Here is a 25,000-nt window from a genome sequence, read left to right on the forward strand (position 1 = left end):
CACAAAAAACATGCAGACGACATACACACATGCAGACAACACACAAACAAGCAGACGACACAAAAAAATGCAGACGACACAGAAACATGCAGACGACATGTTTTTTGTGTCAGATGCAGAACACACAGAAATCATGCATATAACACACAGAAAACATGCAGAGAACACACAGAAAACATGCAGATAACACACAGAAAACATGCAGAGAACACACAGAAAACATCCAGAGAACACACAGAAAACATGCAGATAACACAGAAAACATGCAGATAACACAGAGAAAACATGCAGAGAACACACAGAAAACATACAGATAACACACAGAAAACATGCAGATAACACACAGAAAACATGCAGATAACACACAGAAAACATGCAGAGAACACACAGAAAACATACAGATAACACACAGAAAACATGCAGATAACACACAGAAAACATGCAGATAACACACAGAAAACATGCAGATAACACACAGAAAACATGCAGATAACACAGAAAACCTGCAGAGAACACACAGAAAACATGCAGAGAACACACAGAAAACATGCAGAGAACACGCAGAAAACATGCAGAGAACACACAGAAAACATGCAGAGAACACACAGAAAACATCCAGAGAACACACAGAAAACATGCAGAGAACACACAGAAAACATACAGATAACACACAGAAAACATGCAGATAACACACAGAAAACATGCAGATAACACACAGAAAACATGCAGATAACACACAGAAAACATGCAGATAACACAGAAAACCTGCAGAGAACACACAGAAAACATGCAGAGAACACACAGAAAACATGCAAACATGCAGATAACACAGAAAACCTGCAGAGAACACACAGAAAACATGCAGAGAACACACAGAAAACATGCAGAGAACACAGAAAACATCCAGAGAACACACAGAAAACATGCAGAGAACACACAGAAAACATGCAGAGAACACACAGAAAACATGCAGAGAACACACAAAAAACATGCACAGAACACACAAAAAACATGCAGAGAACACACAGAAAACATGCAGAGAACACACAGAAAACATGCAGAGAACACACAGAAAACATGCAGAGAACACACAGAAAACATGCAGAGAACACAGAGAAAACATGCAGAGAACACAGAAAACATCCAGAGAACACACAGAAAACATGCAGAGAACACACAGAAAACATGCAGAGAACACACAAAAAACATGCACAGAACACACAAAAAACATGCAGAGAACACAGAAAACATGCAGATAACACAGAAAACATGCAGAAGAAAGAGAAAACACAAAAAACATGCTCACTGGATGCAGAATATATGCAAACAACACACAGAAAACATGCAGACTGTGTACCTCCAGTGATTCGCGCAGTCATTCTGTAAATATTTTATTCCTAACATAGCGTGCCTCATGGGTTTCTCTAGTGTGTGTTCATCAAATGTGTGTTCATGTTTGTGTGTGTGTGTGTGTGTGCGCAGGTGGACGTGCACATCATGACGCAGCCGCCGTCAGGTGAGTGGGTGTACTTCAGCACAGAGCTGACCAACAGCAGCGGCCGGGTCTTTTACGAGATCCCCGACAGCAAACGCCTGAGCATAGGAGTGTATCCTGTGAAGATGGTGGTGCGGTACGTCTCACACACGCACTCACATACACACACACACACACACACACACACACACACACTCTGACCACTCCTCTTCTGTCCACAGGGGCGACCACACGTCTGCAGACAGCTATCTGACGGTTCTCCCGCGTGGAACAGAGTTTGTGGTGTTCAGCATCGACGGCTCTTTCGCCGCCAGTGTCTCCATCATGGGCAGCGACCCCAAAGTGCGGGCCGGAGCGGTGGACGTGGTCAGGTCAGAGCGTAACACCACACACACACACACACACACACACACAGATGTGGAGCGAGCGCTGCTCTTTACATCACATTACTGAGCTCACTCTGCAGTGTAGGGCTGAAGAGCTTCAGTTCAGTTTCCTGTAGGAGTAATAAACGCTGCACAGACGGGTGTGTTCATGACGATACACACACAGCTGAGGAATATGATGAGGACAGATCAGTTTCAACAGACCCAGCTGTCTTTCACATCTATAAATCAGTGGCAGTGAAGGAGAGCGCAGGTCTGGAGCCCGAAATACTCCAGCGTCTGCAGCCGCTCGCACGAGAACAACCGCAGGGCTGCTGAGTGCTGGATTCTGATTGGCTGATGAGCGTGCGGTGTCCTCCAGATCACACAGATGAATGGAGGCTCCTGCGACTGTCACTGAGTTGCTATGGTTACTGATTAAGGCAGCACACTTATATGGTGCTGTTGTCAAAACTGACTGGAACTACTTTTGTTTTATTGGACCCCCATCAGCCAATCAGAATCAAGAATATCTGCAGATTATCAAATTAATCTATGCTGTGTGTTTGTGTGTGTGTGTGTGTGTGTGTGTGTTATAGGCACTGGCAGGATCTGGGTTATCTGATCGTGTATGTGACGGGCCGGCCGGACATGCAGAAGCAGAGGGTGGTGGCGTGGCTCTCGCAGCATAATTTCCCGCATGGGATCGTGTCGTTCTGCGATGGACTGGTGCACGACCCGCTGCGGCACAAGGCCAACTTCCTGAAGACCCTCGTCACAGAGGTCAGAGGTCGTCTGCATCTGTCCACAGCACTCTCGCTTTTTAATGTGGGGTTTCCGCTCCTCTGGAGATGAACATGAGCTCTTTTCAGTGATGTACACTGCATTAGGATGGACAGTAACTGGGGAAGCAGAATAATGTCATATCTAAATCCAGACCATTCTGCTCCCTCATTAGCAGATTATTCTGCCTGTTTCAGGAGAAACTCTCTTCAATCTGACTCATTATGACTACTGGTCTAAAAACTGCTTCTTGATTTGTGAATCTTGCTATTTTTTAGACTAGAAACCAGTCAGCCTCTAAGTGAGATTAGCGTGTGTTTCAGTGTTCTGACTCCAGCTGTTCCTTTATTTTATCTGTTAAACTCAATGTTTAGAAGTGTTGTTGACTCCGGAGACTCGATGGTCACTCCTGACCTCATAGTGTGAGAAGCATGACTAATCCCTTTAAAAGAGATCTCCTCCTGTAATGGGAATGTGTGTGTTTGTGTGTGTTTCTGGTCTGCTGTAGATGTTGTGTAATGTCGATCTGCTGTTCTCAGGCTCATATGAAGATCTTCGCTGCTTACGGCTCCACCAAGGACATCTCTGTGTACACGTCACTCGGCCTGCCGCCGGCACAGATCTACATCGTGGGCCGACCCACCAAGAAGATGCAGCACCAATGCCAGGTACACCAACAACATCATCATTGTCATTTTAGACATCATGCAGAACACATGCAGACATGCAGACAGCGCGCAAAAAACATCCAGACAGCATGCAGAAAACATGCAGACAGCATGCAGATAACACAGAAAACATGCAGATAACACACAGAAAACATGCAGAGAACACACAGAAAACATGCAGAGAACACACAGAAAACATGCAGATAACACAGAAAACATGCAGATAACACACAGAAAACATGCAGATAACAAAGAAACATGCAGATAGCACACAGAAAACATGCAGATAGCACACAGAAAACATGCAGAGAACACACAGAAAACATGCAAACATGCAGATAACACACAAAACCTGCAGAGAACACACAGAAAACATGCAGAGAACACACAGAAAACATGCAGAGAACACAGAAAACACAGAAAACATGCAGAGAACACACAGAAAACATGCAGATAACACAGAAAACCTGCAGAGAACACACAGAAAACATGCAGAGAACACACAGAAAACATGCAGATAACACACAGAAAACATGCAGAGAACACACAGAAAACATGCAGATAACACACAAAAAACATCCAGAGAACACGCAGAAAACACAGAAAACATGCAGAGAACACACAGAAAACATGCAGAGAACACACAGAAAACATGCAGAGAACACACAGAAAACATGCAGAGAACACACAGAAAACATGCAGAGAACACACAGAAAACATCCAGAGAACACGCAGAAAACACAGAAAACATGCAGAGAACACACAGAAAACATGCAGATAACACACAAAAAACATCCAGAGAACACGCAGAAAACACAGAAAACATGCAGAGAACACACAGAAAACATGCAGATAACACACAGAAAACATGCAGAGAACACACAGAAAACATGCAGAGAACACACAGAAAACATGCAGAGAACACACAGAAAACATGCAGAGAACACGCAGAAAACATGCAAACATGCAGATAACACAGAAAACCTGCAGAGAACACACAGAAAACATGCAGAGAACACACAGAAAACATGCAGAGAACACACAGAAAACATGCAGATAACACACAGAAAACATGAAGATAACACACAAAAAACATCCAGAAAACACGCAGAAAACATGCAGATAACACAGAAAACCTGCAGAGAACACACAGAAAACATGAAGATAACACACAAAAAACATCCAGAGAACACACAGAAAACATGCAGATAACACAGAAAACCTGCAGAGAACACACAGAAACCATCCAGAGAACATGCAGAAAACACACAGAAAACATGCAGATAACACACAGAAAACATGCAGATAACACACAAAAAACATCCAGAGAACACGCAGAAAACACAGAAAACATGCAGAGAACACACAGAAAACATGCAGAGAACACACAGAAAACATGCAGAGAACACACAGAAAACATGCAGAGAACACACAGAAAACATCCAGAGAACACGCAGAAAACACAGAAAACATGCAGAGAACACACAGAAAACATGCAGATAACACACAGAAAACATGCAGAGAACACACAGAAAACATGCAGAGAACACACAGAAAACATGCAGAGAACACACAGAAAACATGCAGATAACACGCAAAAAACATCCAGAGAACACGCAGAAAACACAGAAAACCTGCAGAGAACACACAGAAAACATGCAGAGAACACACAGAAAACATCCAGAGAACACGCAGAAAACACAGAAAACATGCAGAGAACACACAGAAAACATGCAGAGAACACACAGAAAACATGCAGAGAACACACAGAAAACATGCAGAGAACACACAGAAAACATGCAGAGAACACACAGAAAACATGCAGAGAACACACAGAAAACATGCAGAGAACACACAGAAAACATGCAGATAACACAGAAAACATGCAGATAACACACAGAAAACATGCAGATAACAAAGAAACATGCAGATAGCACACAGAAAACATGCAGATAGCACACAGAAAACATGCAGAGAACACACAGAAAACATGCAAACATGCAGATAACACAGAAAACCTGCAGAGAACACACAGAAAACATGCAGAGAACACACAGAAAACATGCAGAGAACACAGAAAACACAGAAAACATGCAGAGAACACACAGAAAACATGCAGATAACACAGAAAACCTGCAGAGAACACACAGAAAACATGCAGAGAACACACAGAAAACATGCAGATAACACACAGAAAACATGCAGAGAACACACAGAAAACATGCAGATAACACACAAAAAACATCCAGAGAACACGCAGAAAACACAGAAAACATGCAGAGAACACACAGAAAACATGCAGAGAACACACAGAAAACATGCAGAGAACACACAGAAAACATGCAGAGAACACACAGAAAACATGCAGAGAACACACAGAAAACATCCAGAGAACACGCAGAAAACACAGAAAACATGCAGAGAACACACAGAAAACATGCAGATAACACACAAAAAACATCCAGAGAACACGCAGAAAACACAGAAAACATGCAGAGAACACACAGAAAACATGCAGATAACACACAGAAAACATGCAGAGAACACACAGAAAACATGCAGAGAACACACAGAAAACATGCAGAGAACACACAGAAAACATGCAGAGAACACACAGAAAACATGCAGAGAACACACAGAAAACATCCAGAGAACACGCAGAAAACATGCAAACATGCAGATAACACAGAAAACCTGCAGAGAACACACAGAAAACATGCAGAGAACACACAGAAAACATGCAGAGAACACACAGAAAACATGCAGATAACACACAGAAAACATGAAGATAACACACAAAAAACATCCAGAAAACACGCAGAAAACATGCAAACATGCAGATAACACAGAAAACCTGCAGAGAACACACAGAAACCATCCAGAGAACATGCAGAAAACACACAGAAAACATGCAGATAACACACAGAAAACATGCAGATAACACACAAAAAACATCCAGAGAACACGCAGAAAACACAGAAAACATGCAGAGAACACACAGAAAACATGCAGAGAACACACAGAAAACATGCAGAGAACACACAGAAAACATGCAGAGAACACACAGAAAACATGCAGAGAACACACAGAAAACATCCAGAGAACACGCAGAAAACACAGAAAACATGCAGAGAACACACAGAAAACATGCAGATAACACACAGAAAACATGCAGAGAACACACAGAAAACATGCAGAGAACACACAGAAAACATGCAGATAACACGCAAAAAACATCCAGAGAACACGCAGAAAACACAGAAAACCTGCAGAGAACACACAGAAAACATGCAGAGAACACACAGAAAACATCCAGAGAACACGCAGAAAACACAGAAAACATGCAGAGAACACACAGAAAACATGCAGAGAACACACAGAAAACATGCAGAGAACACACAGAAAACATGCAGAGAACACACAGAAAACATGCAGAGAACACACAGAAAACATCCAGAGAACACGCAGAAAACATGCAAACATGCAGATAACACAGAAAACCTGCAGAGAACACACAGAAAACATGCAGAGAACACACAGAAAACATGCAGAGAACACACAGAAAACATTCAGAGAACACGCAGAAAACACAGAGAACATGCAGAGAACACACAGAAAACATGCAGAGAACACACAGAAAACATGCAGAGAACACACAGAAAACATGCAGAGAACACACAGAAAACATGCAGAGAACACACAGAAAACATCCAGAGAACACGCAGAAAACACAGAAAACATGCAGAGAACACACAGAAAACATGCAGATAACACACAGAAAACATGCAGAGAACACACAGAAAACATGCAGAGAACACACAGAAAACATGCAGAGAACACACAGAAAACATGCAGAGAACACGCAGAAAACATGCAAACATGCAGATAACACAGAAAACCTGCAGAGAACACACAGAAAACATGCAGAGAACACACAGAAAACATCCAGAGAACACACAGAAAACATGCAGATAACACACAGAAAACATGAAGATAACACACAAAAAACATCCAGAAAACATGCAGAAAACATGCAAACATGCAGATAACACAGAAAACCTGCAGAGAACACACAGAAACCATCCAGAGAACATGCAGAAAACACACAGAAAACATGCAGATAACACAGAAAACATGCAGATAACACACAAAAAACATCCAGAGAACACGCAGAAAACACAGAAAACATGCAGAGAACACACAGAAAACATGCAGAGAACACACAGAAAACATGCAGAGAACACACAGAAAACATGCAGAGAACACACAGAAAACAGGCAGAGAACACACAGAAAACATCCAGAGAACACGCAGAAAACACAGAAAACATGCAGAGAACACACAGAAAACATGCAGATAACACACAGAAAACATGCAGAGAACACACAGAAAACATGCAGAGAACACACAGAAAACATGCAGAGAACACACAGAAAACATGCAGATAACACGCAAAAAACATCCAGAGAACACGCAGAAAACACAGAAAACCTGCAGAGAACACACAGAAAACATGCAGAGAACACACAGAAAACATCCAGAGAACACGCAGAAAACACAGAAAACATGCAGAGAACACACAGAAAACATGCAGAGAACACACAGAAAACATGCAGAGAACACACAGAAAACATGCAGAGAACACACAGAAAACATGCAGAGAACACACAGAAAACATGCAGAGAACACACAGAAAACATGCAGAGAACACACAGAAAACATGCAGATAACACAGAAAACATGCAGATAACACACAGAAAACATGCAGATAACAAAGAAACATGCAGATAGCACACAGAAAACATGCAGATAGCACACAGAAAACATGCAGAGAACACACAGAAAACATGCAAACATGCAGATAACACAGAAAATCTGCAGAGAACACACAGAAAACATGCAGAGAACACACAGAAAACATGCAGAGAACACAGAAAACACAGAAAACATGCAGATAACACACAGAAAACATGCAGAGAACACACAGAAAACATGCAGATAACACACAAAAAACATCCAGAGAACACGCAGAAAACACAGAAAACATGCAGAGAACACACAGAAAACATGCAGAGAACACAGAAAACACAGAAAACATGCAGAGAACACACAGAAAACATGCAGATAACACAGAAAACCTGCAGAGAACACACAGAAAACATGCAGAGAACACACAGAAAACATGCAGATAACACACAGAAAACATGCAGAGAACACACAGAAAACATGCAGATAACACACAAAAAACATCCAGAGAACACGCAGAAAACACAGAAAACATGCAGAGAACACACAGAAAACATGCAGAGAACACACAGAAAACATGCAGAGAACACACAGAAAACATGCAGAGAACACACAGAAAACATGCAGAGAACACACAGAAAACATCCAGAGAACACGCAGAAAACACAGAAAACATGCAGAGAACACACAGAAAACATGCAGATAACACACAAAAAACATCCAGAGAACACGCAGAAAACACAGAAAACATGCAGAGAACACACAGAAAACATGCAGATAACACACAGAAAACATGCAGAGAACACACAGAAAACATGCAGAGAACACACAGAAAACATGCAGAGAACACACAGAAAACATCCAGAGAACACGCAGAAAACATGCAAACATGCAGATAACACAGAAAACCTGCAGAGAACACACAGAAAACATGCAGAGAACACACAGAAAACATGCAGAGAACACACAGAAAACATGCAGATAACACACAGAAAACATGAAGATAACACACAAAAAACATCCAGAAAACACGCAGAAAACATGCAAACATGCAGATAACACAGAAAACCTGCAGAGAACACACAGAAACCATCCAGAGAACATGCAGAAAACACACAGAAAACATGCAGATAACACACAGAAAACATGCAGATAACACACAAAAAACATCCAGAGAACACGCAGAAAACACAGAAAACATGCAGAGAACACACAGAAAACATGCAGAGAACACACAGAAAACATGCAGAGAACACACAGAAAACATGCAGAGAACACACAGAAAACATGCAGAGAACACACAGAAAACATGCAGAGAACACACAGAAAACATGCAGAGAACACACAGAAAACATGCAGAGAACACACAGAAAACATCCAGAGAACACGCAGAAAACACAGAAAACATGCAGAGAACACACAGAAAACATGCAGATAACACACAGAAAACATGCAGAGAACACACAGAAAACATGCAGAGAACACACAGAAAACATGCAGAGAACACACAGAAAACATGCAGATAACACGCAAAAAACATCCAGAGAACACGCAGAAAACACAGAAAACCTGCAGAGAACACACAGAAAACATCCAGAGAACACGCAGAAAACACAGAAAACATGCAGAGAACACACAGAAAACATGCAGAGAACACACAGAAAACATGCAGAGAACACACAGAAAACATGCAGAGAACACGCAGAAAACATGCAAACATGCAGATAACACAGAAAACCTGCAGAGAACACACAGAAAACATGCAGAGAACACACAGAAAACATGCAGAGAACACGCAGAAAACATTCAGAGAACACGCAGAAAACACAGAGAACATGCAGAGAACACACAGAAAACATGCAGAGAACACACAGAAAACATGCAGAGAACACACAGAAAACATGCAGAGAACACACAGAAAACATGCAGAGAACACACAGAAAACATGCAGAGAACACACAGAAAACATGCAGAGAACACACAGAAAACATGCAGATAACACACAGAAAACATGAAGATAACACACAAAAAACATCCAGAAAACACGCAGAAAACATGCAAACATGCAGATAACACAGAAAACCTGCAGAGAACACACAGAAACCATCCAGAGAACATGCAGAAAACACAGAAAACATGCAGAGAACACACAGAAAACATCCAGAGAACACGCAGAAAACATGCAGATAACACACAGAAAACATCCAGAGAACACGCAGAAAACATGCAGATAACACACAGAAAACATGCAGAGAACACAGAAAACATGCAGAGAACACACAGAAAACATGCAGAGAACACACAGAAAACATGCAGATAACACACAGAAAACATGCAGAGAACACACAGAAAACATGCAGAGAACACACAGAAAACATGCAGATAACACAGAAAACATGCAGAGAACACGCAGAAAACATGCAGAGAACACACAGAAAACATGCAGAGAACACACAGAAAACATGCAGAGAACACACAGAAAACCTGCAGAGAACACACAGAAAACATCCAGAGAATATGCAGAACACACAGAAAACATGCAGAAAACACAGAAAACATGCAGAGAACACACAGAAAACATGCAGAGAACACGCAGAAAACATCCAGAGAACATGCAGAACACACAGAAAACATGCAGAACACACAGAAAACATGCAGAGAACATACAGAAAACATACAGATAACACACAGAAAACATGCAGAACACACAGAAAACATGCAGAGAACACACAGAAAACATGCAGAACACACAGAAAACATGCAGAGAACACACAGAAAACATGCAGAACACACAGAAAACATGCAGAGAACACACAGAAAACATGCAGAGAACACACAGAAAACATGCAGAGAACACACAGAAAACATGCAGATAACACACAGAAAACATGCAGAGAACAGAAAACGTAGACGACACAGAAAACATGCAGATGTTGAGAGTGTTGTGTGTGTGTATTCTGCAGTTCATCACGGACGGGTACGCGTCTCACCTGTCCCAGCTGGAGTATAATCAGAGATCCAGACCTGCCAAGACCGGCAGCACCCGCATGGTTCTGCGCAAGGGCAGCTTCGGGCTGGGCAGCGGAGACTTCCTGCGGAAGAGGAACCACCTGCTGCGCACCATCTCCAGCCAGCCCTCACCCACCACACCACTGCCGGCGGCCCGACCCGAGCGCGCCCAGAGCCAGTCGGAGTGTGACCGCGAGCGGGCCGAGCGAGCCCAGAGGAGCATGAGCATTGCCGCCGGCTGCTGGGGGCGGAGCACCAAACTGGAGGGTGGAGCCTTGAGCCCCAAATAGGATCCACCCACCGCCCTTCCCTGAGTTCCGCAGGATCCGGACAGTGTGACCGCAGACTCTCACCACTGCTGCATGGAGATCTTCATTTCAGTCCGGCACACACACCTGCTGCAGGAGCCCTGAGCGGGCCAGGGGCTGCTGACCAATCACTGAGTGTGTGTGTGTGTGTGCAGACTCTCCTCACCTGTGTGTGTATTTACATGTGTGTGTGACTCCTCTGACCTGCTCAGGACAGCCATGAACAGAGGAGCGCACACACACACACACACACACACACACACACACACACACACACACACAGCCGTCCAGATCAGCTCCAGCCCACACACCTGAACTATCAACACACAAGCCTTTACTAGCTGCAATACCTGCAACCGCCTGCAGGGACACACACACAGTACATGTCACACACATGCTGAACACACCATACACACCCCCGCTGTAAACACTCTGCACACACGCTGGACACACCAAATCTGTCTCAAACATGCTGTAAACACACCACACACACGCTGAATACACCAAGCACACCCAACATGCCACACACACATGCTGGACACACCAAACACACCAAAATCTCTAACATGCTGTAAACACACACACACACACTGAACACCTCACTCATATGCTGGACAACACACACATATGCTAAATACACACACACACACATGGTCTGCTGGAGTCACATGACCATGAGCACATGCTGGTCATCTCTGCACACTCCTGCCACACCTGCACAGATGTGTGTGTGATAAACACACACACACACACACACACAGCGCTGGTCATGTGTCCAGGTTTCTCCAGGTCAGTTCTGCTCATCTCTTCATGCTTTTAGTTTTTAATGCAGCTTTTATGAAGACTGGAAGAGCCGAGCGGCCCCCTGACCCCTGACCCCTGACCCTGACCCCGCAGGTCACCTGTAGATACTGTAAAGAGACTGTAAATCTGACTATATAGCATACGTCACGCGCAGAGTTTATTTATTCCTGTAGCGGGAGGAGCTCTCAAACCCACCAATGAGGCGATCCGTCTGCGTAACCATAGAGACAGTGTTTCTGTAGCAGAGCTGAAGGACAATCATCCAGCAGCGCACACACACACACACACACACACACTCCTGAACTGACTCGGACAGCTGATGGTGCAGCTGAGGCTCTCTGCACGCCGGCTCCACCTGTATCTTCATCATCTTCATCATCAGTGGTCTTCAGCGGCGTCGGGCTGAGCTGTGGTCTTCAGGGGTCTGCGCTGCTGGACGCTTCTGATTACTGGCTGATCTGAATGTGGACCACTGAACTGAAGCCACAGTCTGGACACTGCAGAGGACTGTTCAATCATCACACACACACACACACACACACAGAGAGAGACACGCACATGCACAGAGAAACACACAAACAGAGATACACACTCCCTGACAAACACACTCTTTCAGATCTACACACACACACACACACACACACACACACACACACACACACACACACTCTCACACACAAAAGCACACACTCCCTGACAAACATTCCTTCAGTTGCGCACACAAACACCAGGAGAGACAGACACACACACACTCTCACAAACACACACAGAGATACACAAAGCACACCTTCAGACATACACACACACAGTTATACACACATTCTCGATGATGCACACATTACCAAACACACACACACACACACACACACACACACACACACACACACACACACACACACACACACACACACACGCACACTTGCTCTGTATTACACACACACTGAGACAAACATACACACATTTCCACACAGACACGCTCACTTTTTCTCACACACACACACACACATACACACACACTCCTAGATAAGCTCTGCGAGCGCAGGTGTTGCAGTGTGCTGCTGAGGTGCCGCAGCTCTGCTCAGTTCTGTCAGACGGCGCTGGTCCACTGATGGTGTTCACAGTGCTGAGCAGAGCTGCGGCGCTTCAGGAGTCCAGTTCAACACCCGTGACAGACACACTCACACAAACATTCTCTCTCTCACACAACACAGACACACACACACACACACACACACTCTTTTGTCCTCTGCATGTGAGTGTGCTGCGCTCTCCTCCTCCTGCTCCTCCTCCTGCTCCTCCTCCAGGGTTGTACAGTCGTCCAGGATGATGGTGAACAGCGCAGGCTGAACTCCTCCAGCTTCCCCCAGAGCTGGCGTGTGTGTTCTGCGGTACATCAGCACACGTGTAGACGAGCGGATCTGCAGTGTGTGTGTCATCAGCTGATATTAATATTCTGATCAATCATGTTATCTGTTGCCAAACGCTTGTTTCTGCTGTAGATCTGGTCCTCCTCCTCCTCCTCATGTGTGTAACTGTATGTTCTGTGGATTAAATACAGTTGGACAGCTGCTGTCGCCTCCTGTCGTGTGTTCACCTGTTCAGTGGATGATCAGTGTTGATTTACTCCACACGCGCTCTTCGTCTAGGGCAGGGGTGTCAAACTCAATTCCTGGAGGGCTGCAGTCCTGCACAGTTTAGTTCCACCCCTGCTCCAACACACTTACCTGTAGGTTACAAACAAGCCTGAAGGACTCGATTAGTTTGATCAGGTGTGTTTAATTAGGGTTGAACTAAACTGTGCAGAGCTGCGGCCCTCCAGGAACTGAGTTTGACACCTGTGCTCTAGGGGGAATACCTGTTCTCCATCAGTGGATTTTTTTGGTCATGTGATTTCATTTTTTCATTCGCTGTGTAAAACGTGCTGGATAAGTTGGCGGTTCATTCCACTGTGGCCACCCCGGATTAATAAAGGGACTAAGCTAAAAAGAAAATGAAGGAATTTTATTTGCTCCAGATTTTTCTTGTTGCTCAAGTGATTTTTGCTCGTGTTTTGATTTGCTTGTGATTTTTTTGTGATTTTATTTGATTGTAATTATTTTGCTTGTTTTTTTATTTTGTTCGTGATTTTTCGGTCGTGATTTTTGTGAGTGTGTTTTGCTCATCTTTTTTGCTCATGAATTTTTGGCTCATTAGATTTTCTTTGATCTCGTGATTATTTTTCTTTTGGTCATGTGATTTCATTTTGCGGATGTAATCGTGCTCGTCTTCTTAGCTGTTGATATTTTGCTTATTTGATTTCTTTGCTTATTATTATTTTTTTTGCATGTGATTTTTTGCTCATGAATTTTTGGCTTGTAAGATTTTCTGATTTCGTTTTGTGCATATATGGTTTTTGCAGTATATATGTTGATTGTTTTGCTCATGTAACTCTTTGGCGGGCACTGTGTGATCTTTCTTGTTCTTCCCTTTAGTGTGATTTTATTTTTTGACCAGTTTGTGTTGAACTTGATAACACATCTCTGAGTATCTTCATGTCTCTGCTGTAGTGAGCCACACACACACACACACACACACACACACCCAAGATTTCCAAATGCTCTTTATTTGAGCACACACTGATCCAGAGTCTGTTCATCACAGAGCGCCGCTCCTGGACAGCGGTTATAAAAACACTGATGCGGGAGTAAATAACACTGTAAACAGGACATTCCCTTCAGCTGTAGAGAACACACTGACGCCAGGATCCTCTGCTGACAGAAGACAGAGCAGCTCCACCAGACTTCACACATTGAGTTCAGTCAGCCTCGTGTTTTTAAGGGTCATTTGAGCTAACAGGAAACTGTCAGCAGCACATCTGAACACGTCACCAATATCCCAACATCAGCTGAAATACATCCCTGACCCTTCTGTGATCTTCACAGGTAATGAGACTCAGCCTCAACCTGAACATCTTTACATCTTTTACAGTGTGTGTGTGTGTGTGTGTGTGTGTGAGATCTGTCAGCCCTGTGCCCTGCTGCTTCATCAAAACACACAAAGAAAAACACACGCCATTAAAAAAAGAGGACATACAAAACTGTTAATACAAATGAGAAACAATTTAGATTTTTAAATAATAATAATAAAATAAAGCCATGTTAAAAGTGTGTGTGTGTGTGTGTGATAATGATGATGATGATGTCAGCACTGAGCATTTCCTTCACTCCGGAGCCTGCGTCTTCACGGTGAGCCTGTTCCTCCAACACACACAGTTCATCTTTATATTTATATAAATGTACAGAGAGAGTTTGCAGTATGTACAGCTCATGCATCAGCCGGCGCCGGGCATGCTGGGATTGCTCAGAGCACTCGCGGGCGTTTGGGGTCGATCTGTTTACTGGCCTGCTCCTCCTCCTGCAGCGCCGAGCGGAATGACTTCACTTTATCTGGCACACACACACACACACACACACACACACACACACACACACACACACACACACACACACACACACACACACACACACACACACACACACACACACACACACACACACACAAACACAAACACACACGTTTCACTTTTAAGAACTTCAGGGGTGCAAATAATCTTGCATATTAGAGTAAAGCACACACACATCTGAATCTGCATTAAGAAGCTGAAGTGAACCTGCTGAAATTCTGACATTCCCACATCATGTTCATGTCTTTAACAAGTAATAACTCTTTACAACAAGCTGTACTGATGCATTCATGAACATGGACTGAAATATGAGCTGCAATATTGTTCTTACAAGTGTGTGTACATGTGTGTGAATCTGACCTCTGAGCTCGACCAACACGTCAATCTTCTGATCCAGGATCTGCTCAAGCTGCGTGGCGAACGACTCCACATCATAATCCACCTCCTCCGTCATCTCCAACAGAACCTTCTCATCCTCCAGCCAGCGGATCGACTCCTGCACACACACACGCGTACACATGCACACGCACGCACACACACACACACACACACACACACACACACACACACACACACACACACACACACACACACACACACACACACACACAGTGACAAAGAACTAAAAAGTGGGAAAAATTTAATTTTTACATGATATTATCATTATTAACAGTAAAATGAACACGCTTAAGTATGACTAAAGTGCGAAAGATCAAATTTTTTCGTGGTTTTAGCACGCGATTATTAAAAACATGAAACAGTAAAACGAACACGCTTAAGTATGAATAAAGTGCGAAAGATCAAATTTTTCGCGGTTTAGCACGCGATTATTAAAAACATGAAACAGTAAAATGAACACGCTTAAGTATGAATAAAGTGCGAAAGATCAAATTTTTCGCGGTTTAGCACGCGATTATTAAAAACATGAAACAGTAAAATGAACACGCTTAAGTATGACTAAAGTGCGAAAGATCAAATTTTTCGTGGTTTTAGCACGCGATTATTAAAAACATGAAACAGTAAAATGAACACGCTTAAGTATGACTAAAGTGCGAAAGATCAAATTTTTCGCGGTTTAGCACGCGATTATTAAAAACATGAAACAGTAAAATGAACACGCTTAAGTATGACTAAAGTGCGAAAGATCAAATTTTTCGTGGTTTTAGCACGCGATTATTAAAAACATGAAACAGTAAAATGAACACGCTTAAGTATGACTAAAGTGCGAAAGATCAAATTTTTTCGTGGTTTTAGCACGCGATTATTAAAAACATGAAACAGTAAAATGAACACGCTTAAGTATGACTAAAGTGCGAAAGATCAAATTTTTCGTGGTTTTAGCACGCGATTATTAAAACATGAAACAGTAAAATGAACACGCTTAAGTATGAATAAAGTGCGAAAGATCAAATTTTTCGCGGTTTAGCACGCGATTATTAAAAACATGAAACAGTAAAATGAACACGCTTAAGTATGACTAAAGTGCGAAAGATCAAATTTTTCGTGGTTTTAGCACGCGATTATTAAAAACATGAAACAGTAAAATGAACACGCTTAAGTATGAATAAAGTGCGAAAGATCAAATTTTTCGCGGTTTAGCACGCGATTATTAAAAACATGGAACAGTAAAATGAACACGCTTAAGTATGACTGAAGTGCGAAAGATAAAATTTTTTCGTGGTTTTAGCACGCGATTATTAAAAACATGAAACAGTAAAATGAACACGCTTAAGTATGACTAAAGTGCGAAAGATCAAATTTTTTCGTGGTTTTAGCACACGATTATTAAAAACATGAAACAGTAAAACGAACACGCTTAAGTATGACTAAAGTGCCAAAGATCAAATTTTTCGTGATTTTAGCACGCGATTATTAAAAACATGAAACAGTAAAATGAACACGCTTAAGTATGACTAAAGTGCGAAAGATAAAATTTTTCGTGGTTTTAGCACGCAATTATTAAAAACATGAAACAGTAAAATGAACACGCTTAAGTATGACTAAAGTGCGGAAGATCAAATTTTTCGTGGTTTTAGCACGCGATTATTAAAATCATGAAACAGTAAAATGAACACGCTTAAGTATGTCTAAAGTGCGAAAGATCAAATCTTTCGTGGTTTTAGCACGCGGTTATTAAAAACATGAAACAGTAAAATGAACACGCTTAAGTATGACTAAAGTGCGAAAGATAACTTTTTTCGTGGTTTTAGCACGCGGTTATTAAAAACATGAAACAGTAAAATGAACACGCTTAAGTATGAATAAAGTGCAAAACATAAAATTTTTCGTGGTTTAGCACGCGATTATTAAAAACATGAAAACTGTAAAATGAACACGCTTAAGTATGACTAAAGTGCGAAAGATCAAATTTTTCGTGGTTTTAGCACGCGATTATTAAAAACATGAAACAGTAAAATGAACACGCTTAAGTATGACTAAAGTGCGAAAGATCAAATTTTTTCGTGGTTTTAGCACGCGATTATTAAAAACATGAAACAGTAAAATGAACACGCTTAAGTATGACTAAAGTGCGAAAGATCAAATTTTTTCGTGGTTTTAGCACACGATTATTAAAAACATGACACAGTAAAATGAACACGCTTAACTATGACTAAAGTGCGAAAGATCAAATTTACGTGATTTTGGCACGCGATTGATAAAAACATGAAACCGTAAAATGAACACGCTTAAGTATGAATAAAGTGCTAAAGATAACTTTTTTCGTGGTTTTAGCACGCGGTTATTAAAAACATGAAACAGTAAAATGAACACGCTTGAGTATGACTAAAGTGCGAAAGATCAAATTTTTTCGTGGTTTTAGCACGCGATTATTAAAAACATGAAACAGTAAAATGAACACGCTTAAGTATGACTAAAGTGCGAAAGATAAAATTTTTCGTGGTTTTAGCACACAGTTATTAAAAACATGAAACAGTAAAATGAACACGCTTAAGTATGACTAAAGTGCGAAAGATCAAATTTTTTCGTGGTTTTAGCACGCGATTATTAAAAACATGAAACAGTAAAATGAACACGCTTGAGTATGACTAAAGTGCGAAAGATCAAATTTTTTCGTGGTTTTAGCACGCGATTATTAAAAACATGAAACAGTAAAATGAACACGCTTAAGTATGACTAAAGTGCGAAAGATAAAATTTTTCGTGGTTTTAGCACACGGTTATTAAAAACATGAAACAGTAAAATGAACACGCTTAAGTATGACTAAAGTGCGAAAGATCAAATTTTTCGTGGTTTTAGCACGCAATTATTAAAAACATGAAACAGTAAAATTAACACGCTTAAGTATGACTAAAGTGTGAAAGATCAAATTTTTCGTGGTTTTAGCACACGATTATTAAAAACATGAAACAGTAAAATGAACACGCTTAAGTATGACTAAAGTGCGAAAGATAACTTTTTTCGTGGTTTTAGCACACGATTATTAAAAACATGGAACAGAAAAATAAACACGCTTAAGTATGACTAAAGTGCAAAAGATCAAATTTTTCGTGGTTTTAGCACGCGATTATTAAAAACATGAAACAGAAAAATGAACACGCTTAAGTATGACTAAAGTGCAAAAGATCAAATTTTTCGTGGTTTTAGCACGCGATTATTAAAATCATGAAACAGTAAAATGAACACGCTTAAGTATGAATAAAGTGCGAAAGATAACTTTTTTCGTGGTTTTAGCACACGATTATTAAAAACATGACACAGTAAAATGAACACGCTTAAGTATGACTAAAGTGCGAAAGATCAAATTTTTCGTGGTTTTAGCACGCGATTATTAAAAACATGGAACAGTAAAATGAACACGCTTAAGTATGAATAAAGTGCGAAAGATCAAATTTTTCGTGGTTTAGCACTCGATTATTAAAAATATGAAACAGTAAAATGAACACACTTAAGTATGACTAAAGTGCGAAAGATCAAATTTTTCGTGGTTTTAGCACACGATTATTAAAAACATGAAACATTTAAATGAACACGCTTAAGTATGACTAAAGTGCGAAAGATAACTTTTTTCGTGGTTTTAGCACGCGATTATTAAAAACATGAAACAGTAAAATGAACACGCTTAAGTATGACTAAAGTGCGAAAGATAACTTTTTTCGTGGTTTTAGCACGCGATTATTAAAAACATGGAACAGAAAAATGAACACGTTTAAGTATGACTAAAGTGCGAAAGATCAAATTTTTCGTGGTTTAGCACGCGATTATTAAAAACATGAAACAGTAAAATAAACACGCTTAAGTATGAATAAAGTGCGAAAGATCAAATTTTTCGCGGTTTAGCACACGATTATTAAAAACATGGAACAGTAAAATGAACACGCTTAAGTATGACTGAAGTGCGAAAGATCAAATTTTTTCGTGGTTTTAGCACGCGATTATTAAAAACATGAAACAGTAAAATGAACACGCTTAAGTATGAATAAAGTGCGAAAGATAAAATTTTCATGATTTTGACATGTGGTTATTAAAAACATGAAACAGTAAAATGAACACGCTTAAGTATGAATAAAGTGCGGAAGATCAAATTTTCATGATTTTGACATGTGGTTATTAAAAACATGAAACAGTAAAATGAACACGCTTAAGTATGACTAAAGTGCGAAAGATAAAATTTTTCGTGGTTTTAGCACGCAATTATTAAAAACATGAAACAGTAAAATGAACACGCTTAAGTATGACTAAAGTGCGAAAGATAACTTTTTTCGTGGTTTTAGCACGCGGTTATTAAAAACATGAAACAGTAAAATGAACACGCTTAAGTATGAATAAAGTGCAAAAGATAACTTTTTTCGTGGTTTTAGCACGCGGTTATTAAAAACATGAAACAGTAAAATGAACACGCTTAAGTATGAATAAAGTGCGAAAGATCAAATTTTTCGTGGTTTTAGCACGCGATTATTAAAAACATGAAACAGTAAAATGAACACGCTTAAGTATGAATAAAGTGCGAAAGATCAAATTTACGTGATTTTGGCAGGCGATTGATAAAAACATGAAACAGTAAAATGAACACGCTTAAGTATGACTAAAGTGCAAAAGAATAAATTTTTCGTGGTTTAGCACACGATTATTAAAAACATGGAACAGTAAAATGAACACGCTTAAGTATGACTAAAGTGCAAAAGAATAAATTTTTCGTGGTTTAGCACACGATTATTAAAAACATGGAACAGTAAAATGGACACGCTTAAGTATGAATAAAGTGCGAAAGATCAAATTCTCATGATTTTGGCCGTCATGTATTTAAAGATACAATTATTTATGACTTGGGCACGCAATTAAAATAAACTTTATAAAATACGACTAGCGTGAGAGAGACAGTTATTGATGATTAGGAAAGTGCTAAGCTACGCTGTTTACTGTCGTATAAACTTCATTTCACTCATGAATACTGTTGATTTTATTATAAACTCTGGATTAGTGTGAGGCTGCTTGATGATTTTCGTCATGTCTAATAATTACACCACCTGTGATGTTAATCCTGTCTGAATAAAGACTTATAAACATCGCAAACAAACCTGGAAGACGGCGCGGTGGTCCTCCAACACCTGCTCCTCCATCTCCACCAGCTGAGACACCACCTCATGGAAGGTGAAGAGCTGCGGGGACACTTCCTCTTCCTGTCAGTCACATGAACAGAACGGCATTACAGAGCTGTGTGCGTGTCTGTGTATGCATTTGTAGTTGTATATATATATATGTGTGTGTGTGTGTGTCTTACGTTTTGTTCACAGAGCAGTTTGAGGTCGTCTCTCTGCGGTGAGCTCCCCATCCCCCACTGTGCCTCCAAAACCTCCAACTGAGACCCGACCCGACTCTCTGGCAGCACACCAGGGTCCAGAACCAGCTCCTTCATTCTGCGCAAAACACACACACAGACACACACACACACACATACACACACACATTATTAAAATATACAAAAACAAATAGAAACACGAACACACATACACAGACATGATTAGCAACGTAGGAAAAGGGAGATGGCTACTGCGAGAGTCAAAGCTCAGGGTAACACTCCTGCGGGAGTCATGCTCATGGCTATGAAGAGGAGGAGGGAGAGGCGGAGTCATGCTCATGGCTATGAAGAGGAGGAGGGAGAGGCGGAGTCATGCTCATGGCTATGAAGAGGAGGAGGGAGAGGGGGAGTCATACTCATGGTTATGAAGAGGAGGAGGGAAAGGCGGAGTTATGCTCATGGTTATGAAGAGGAGGAGGGAGAGGCGGAGTCATACTCATGGTTATGAAGAGGAGGAGGGAAAGGCGGAGTTATGCTCATGGTGATGAAGAGGAGGAGGGAGAGGCGGAGTCATGCTCATGGTTATGAAGAGGAGGAGGGAGAGGCGGAGTCATGCTCATGGTTATGAAGAGGAGGAGGGAAAGGCGGAGTCATGCTTAAAATGTGAAACTGTAATATGCTGATGATGAACAGCCAGACTGCTGAGTTTATGCTAATTTAGATGAATATGGAAATATATGCAGCACTTTCCTGTCAATAACACACACACACACACACACCACACACACACACACAAACACACATAGAGAGAGGGAGCTCTGTCAGACCTGCAGGAGTCGGCGTACTCGTCTGTGGGAGAGAGATCTGAGCGCGCGCCGCCGCTCTGAGAGAAGGGGATATCAGATGGACTGATGCCAAACTCCTTTACCCTGCAGAACACACACACACACACACACACACACACATTACAGATATTTAACTTATTTTAAAATACACCTTTGATAAAAACTTATATCTACTACTATCAACATTCATAAATCCATGATATTTTCTCTAGACTGTCAGTTAAAGTGTGTGTGTGTGTGTGTGTGTGTGTGTGTGTGTGTGTGTGTGTGTGTGTGTGGAATGTCTCCTACCTGTTGGCGTATCTGAGAGTGTTCAGAGTGTTTTCACATGATGCCATTCCTGGAGAGATAGTGGCGATCTGTACACAGACACAGACAGTGTGTGAGAGAGAGAGAGTGTGTGTGTGTGTGTGTGTGTGTGTGTGTGCAGGTGTTGGACAGTGAAACTGAACTCCTGGTGTTAGAGCGCAGTATCTGATCAGCTGGTGTAGCTCCTCCTCCTCAGTCCAGCATTAGCTGCTGGAGCTCCTGATGCTGCTGGAGGAAAACCTTTCCTGACTCGCTCCTCCAAAACAGCCCAAAGTGCTCAATAATGTTTAGCTCTGGGTACTGTACAGGCCATGGGAGATGTTCACCTTCACTGTCATGTTCATCAGAGCACTCTGTCTCCAGTCCTGCTGTGTGTGTCGCTGCATCATCATCCTGATACACACCATCGTCTTCAGGATACAGTGTTTGTACACATGCTCCTCCAGAATGGTTGGGTAGTCCTTGGCAGTGACCCAGTAACCATTCAGCACCAGTATTGGGCCAAGGGAACGCCATGATATTGAGTCCAAACCCTCAGTGACCCCCCTCATGCTTCACTCTGGGCATCAGCAGTCTGGGTGGGCCAAACAACTTATTACATTTTGAGAAACTTGTATAATATTGTGGAGCAGTACACATGTAAAACACAGATTCCAGTACACTTTAAAACAACATCGTGGAGATCTTTTCTGCGGGAGACACTGCTCAGAACGTAAAAATACCCTACAAAATACCCTAGCAACAGAATAGCAGATTTAGACACACACACACACACACACACACACACACACACACACACACACACACACACACACACACATATATACACAACAGCATTTAGGCAGTTTTAAAACTTTCCAACACCTGTGTGTGGGTATGTGTGTATGTGTGTGTGTGTGTGTGTGTGTGTGTGTATGTGTGTGTGTGGGTATGTGTGTATGTGTGTGTGTGTGTGTCCAGTCACTCCTACCATACAGGTCCTGGAGTTCTCCCCGATGAAGGAGTCGCGCAGCACCTGCGTCAGTTTACTGGCTCTGAATGGAGTGTGAGGTTTGTTTCGGCCCAGAGCCCTGATGCACTCCTGCAACACACACACACACACACGCACAGGTCAGTCAGTCAGTGTCACAGATCAGCTAGGGGTCAGATGTCACACACACACTCACCTTGAGTGCCAGCAGGCTCTTGTTGATCTCGGCTCCCTCCAGCCGGGTCTGCCGGTCTGCGCTGGACGTGTCGGCGCCGCGCTCGTTTCCCGCCAGATCGATTAGAGAGAACTTCCCGTGCATCTTCCCTCGCCGACGGACAATGATCTGGAACACTGCGTGACTGCGGGATGAGTGCGCGTTAGCCGAGGTCTGACCTGACGTCCTGCAGAGACACACACACACACACACACACACACGCACACGCACGCACACGCACACACACACACACACACGCACACGCACACGCACACACACGCACACACACATGCACACACATGCACACACATGCACACACATGCACACACACACACACACATTCAGACAGATGCACACAGAAGAGATCAGTGTTAGCAGTGAGTGTGATTAGTCTCTCAGGTGTATGTGTCTGTGTGAGTGTTTGTGATCTGCAGTGTGTGTGTGTGTGTGTGTGTGTGTGTGTGTGTGTGTGTGTGTATGTGCACCTGCAGCTGTTGCCCATCTCTATCAGTTTGAGCACATCCTCAGTGCACCTGACCTCTCGCTCCTGCAGTCCCACCACCTGCACCTGCTGCTTCCCATCCTCCAACACTCGCAGCTTCGCCTTCCGGTTCAACAGATCAAACACCTGCAGCAGAACAGCAGATTACACACACACACACACACACACTGAAAATTCACTGATGATGAATGAGGGACTGACAACCGACTGACAACTGACTGATGACTGACAAACAGACTGACGACCGACTGATAACTGACAATCGACTGACAACTGAATGACAACTGACTGATAACTGACTAACAACTGACAAACAACCGACTGACAACTGACTGACAACCAACTGACGACTGACAACCGACAACTGACAAACAACCGACTGACAACTGACTGACAACCAACTGACGACTGACAACCGACAACTGACTGATAACTGACTGATAACTGACTAACAACTGACAAACAACCGACTGACAACTGACTGACAACCAACTGACGACTGACAACCGACAACTGACTGATAACTGACTGATAACTGACTAACAACTGACAAACAACCGACTGACAACTGACTGACAACCAACTGACGACTGACAACCGACAACTGACTGATAACTGACTGACAATCGACTGACAACTGACTGACAACCAACTGACGACTGACAACCGACAACTGACTGATAACTGACTGACAACTGACTGACAATCGACAGACAACTGAATGACAACTGACTGACAACCAACTGACGACTGACAACCGACAACTGACTGACAACTGACAA

General features: G+C 42.2%; 2 protein-coding genes across 12 annotated transcripts in view; one reads left to right on the forward strand and one right to left on the reverse strand.

Annotated features, from left to right (window-relative positions):
• pitpnm2 (phosphatidylinositol transfer protein, membrane-associated 2) overlaps positions 1 to 13,746 on the forward strand; it is a 78,093-nt gene extending 64,347 nt beyond the window's left edge. For all 8 annotated transcript variants that reach the window (XM_073915270.1, XM_073915273.1, XM_073915275.1 and 5 more), the window contains 5 exons: positions 1,483 to 1,631; positions 1,717 to 1,866; positions 2,460 to 2,643; positions 3,183 to 3,311; positions 11,021 to 13,746. In XM_073915270.1, the coding sequence (XP_073771371.1) occupies positions 1,483 to 1,631; positions 1,717 to 1,866; positions 2,460 to 2,643; positions 3,183 to 3,311; positions 11,021 to 11,356 (948 nt within the window). In that variant the 3' untranslated portion in view covers positions 11,357 to 13,746. The remainder of the gene's footprint in view (positions 1 to 1,482; positions 1,632 to 1,716; positions 1,867 to 2,459; positions 2,644 to 3,182; positions 3,312 to 11,020) is intronic.
• A 1,018-nt stretch (positions 13,747 to 14,764) lies between these two features.
• LOC100333835 (kinesin-like protein KIF2A) overlaps positions 14,765 to 25,000 on the reverse strand; it is a 19,624-nt gene continuing 9,388 nt past the window's right edge. For all 4 annotated transcript variants that reach the window (XM_073915292.1, XM_073915293.1, XM_073915295.1 and 1 more), the window contains 9 exons: positions 24,202 to 24,344; positions 23,699 to 23,903; positions 23,503 to 23,613; positions 22,515 to 22,582; positions 22,206 to 22,307; positions 21,361 to 21,496; positions 21,158 to 21,259; positions 15,981 to 16,116; positions 14,765 to 15,603 (listed from right to left, as the gene is read on the reverse strand). In XM_073915292.1, the coding sequence (XP_073771393.1) occupies positions 15,518 to 15,603; positions 15,981 to 16,116; positions 21,158 to 21,259; positions 21,361 to 21,496; positions 22,206 to 22,307; positions 22,515 to 22,582; positions 23,503 to 23,613; positions 23,699 to 23,903; positions 24,202 to 24,344 (1,089 nt within the window). In that variant the 3' untranslated portion in view covers positions 14,765 to 15,517. The remainder of the gene's footprint in view (positions 15,604 to 15,980; positions 16,117 to 21,157; positions 21,260 to 21,360; positions 21,497 to 22,205; positions 22,308 to 22,514; positions 22,583 to 23,502; positions 23,614 to 23,698; positions 23,904 to 24,201; positions 24,345 to 25,000) is intronic.

This window comes from Danio rerio, chromosome 10, assembly GCF_049306965.1.
Source record: "Danio rerio strain Tuebingen ecotype United States chromosome 10, GRCz12tu, whole genome shotgun sequence".
In the NCBI taxonomy this organism is placed as follows: Eukaryota; Metazoa; Chordata; class Actinopteri; order Cypriniformes; family Danionidae; genus Danio; species Danio rerio.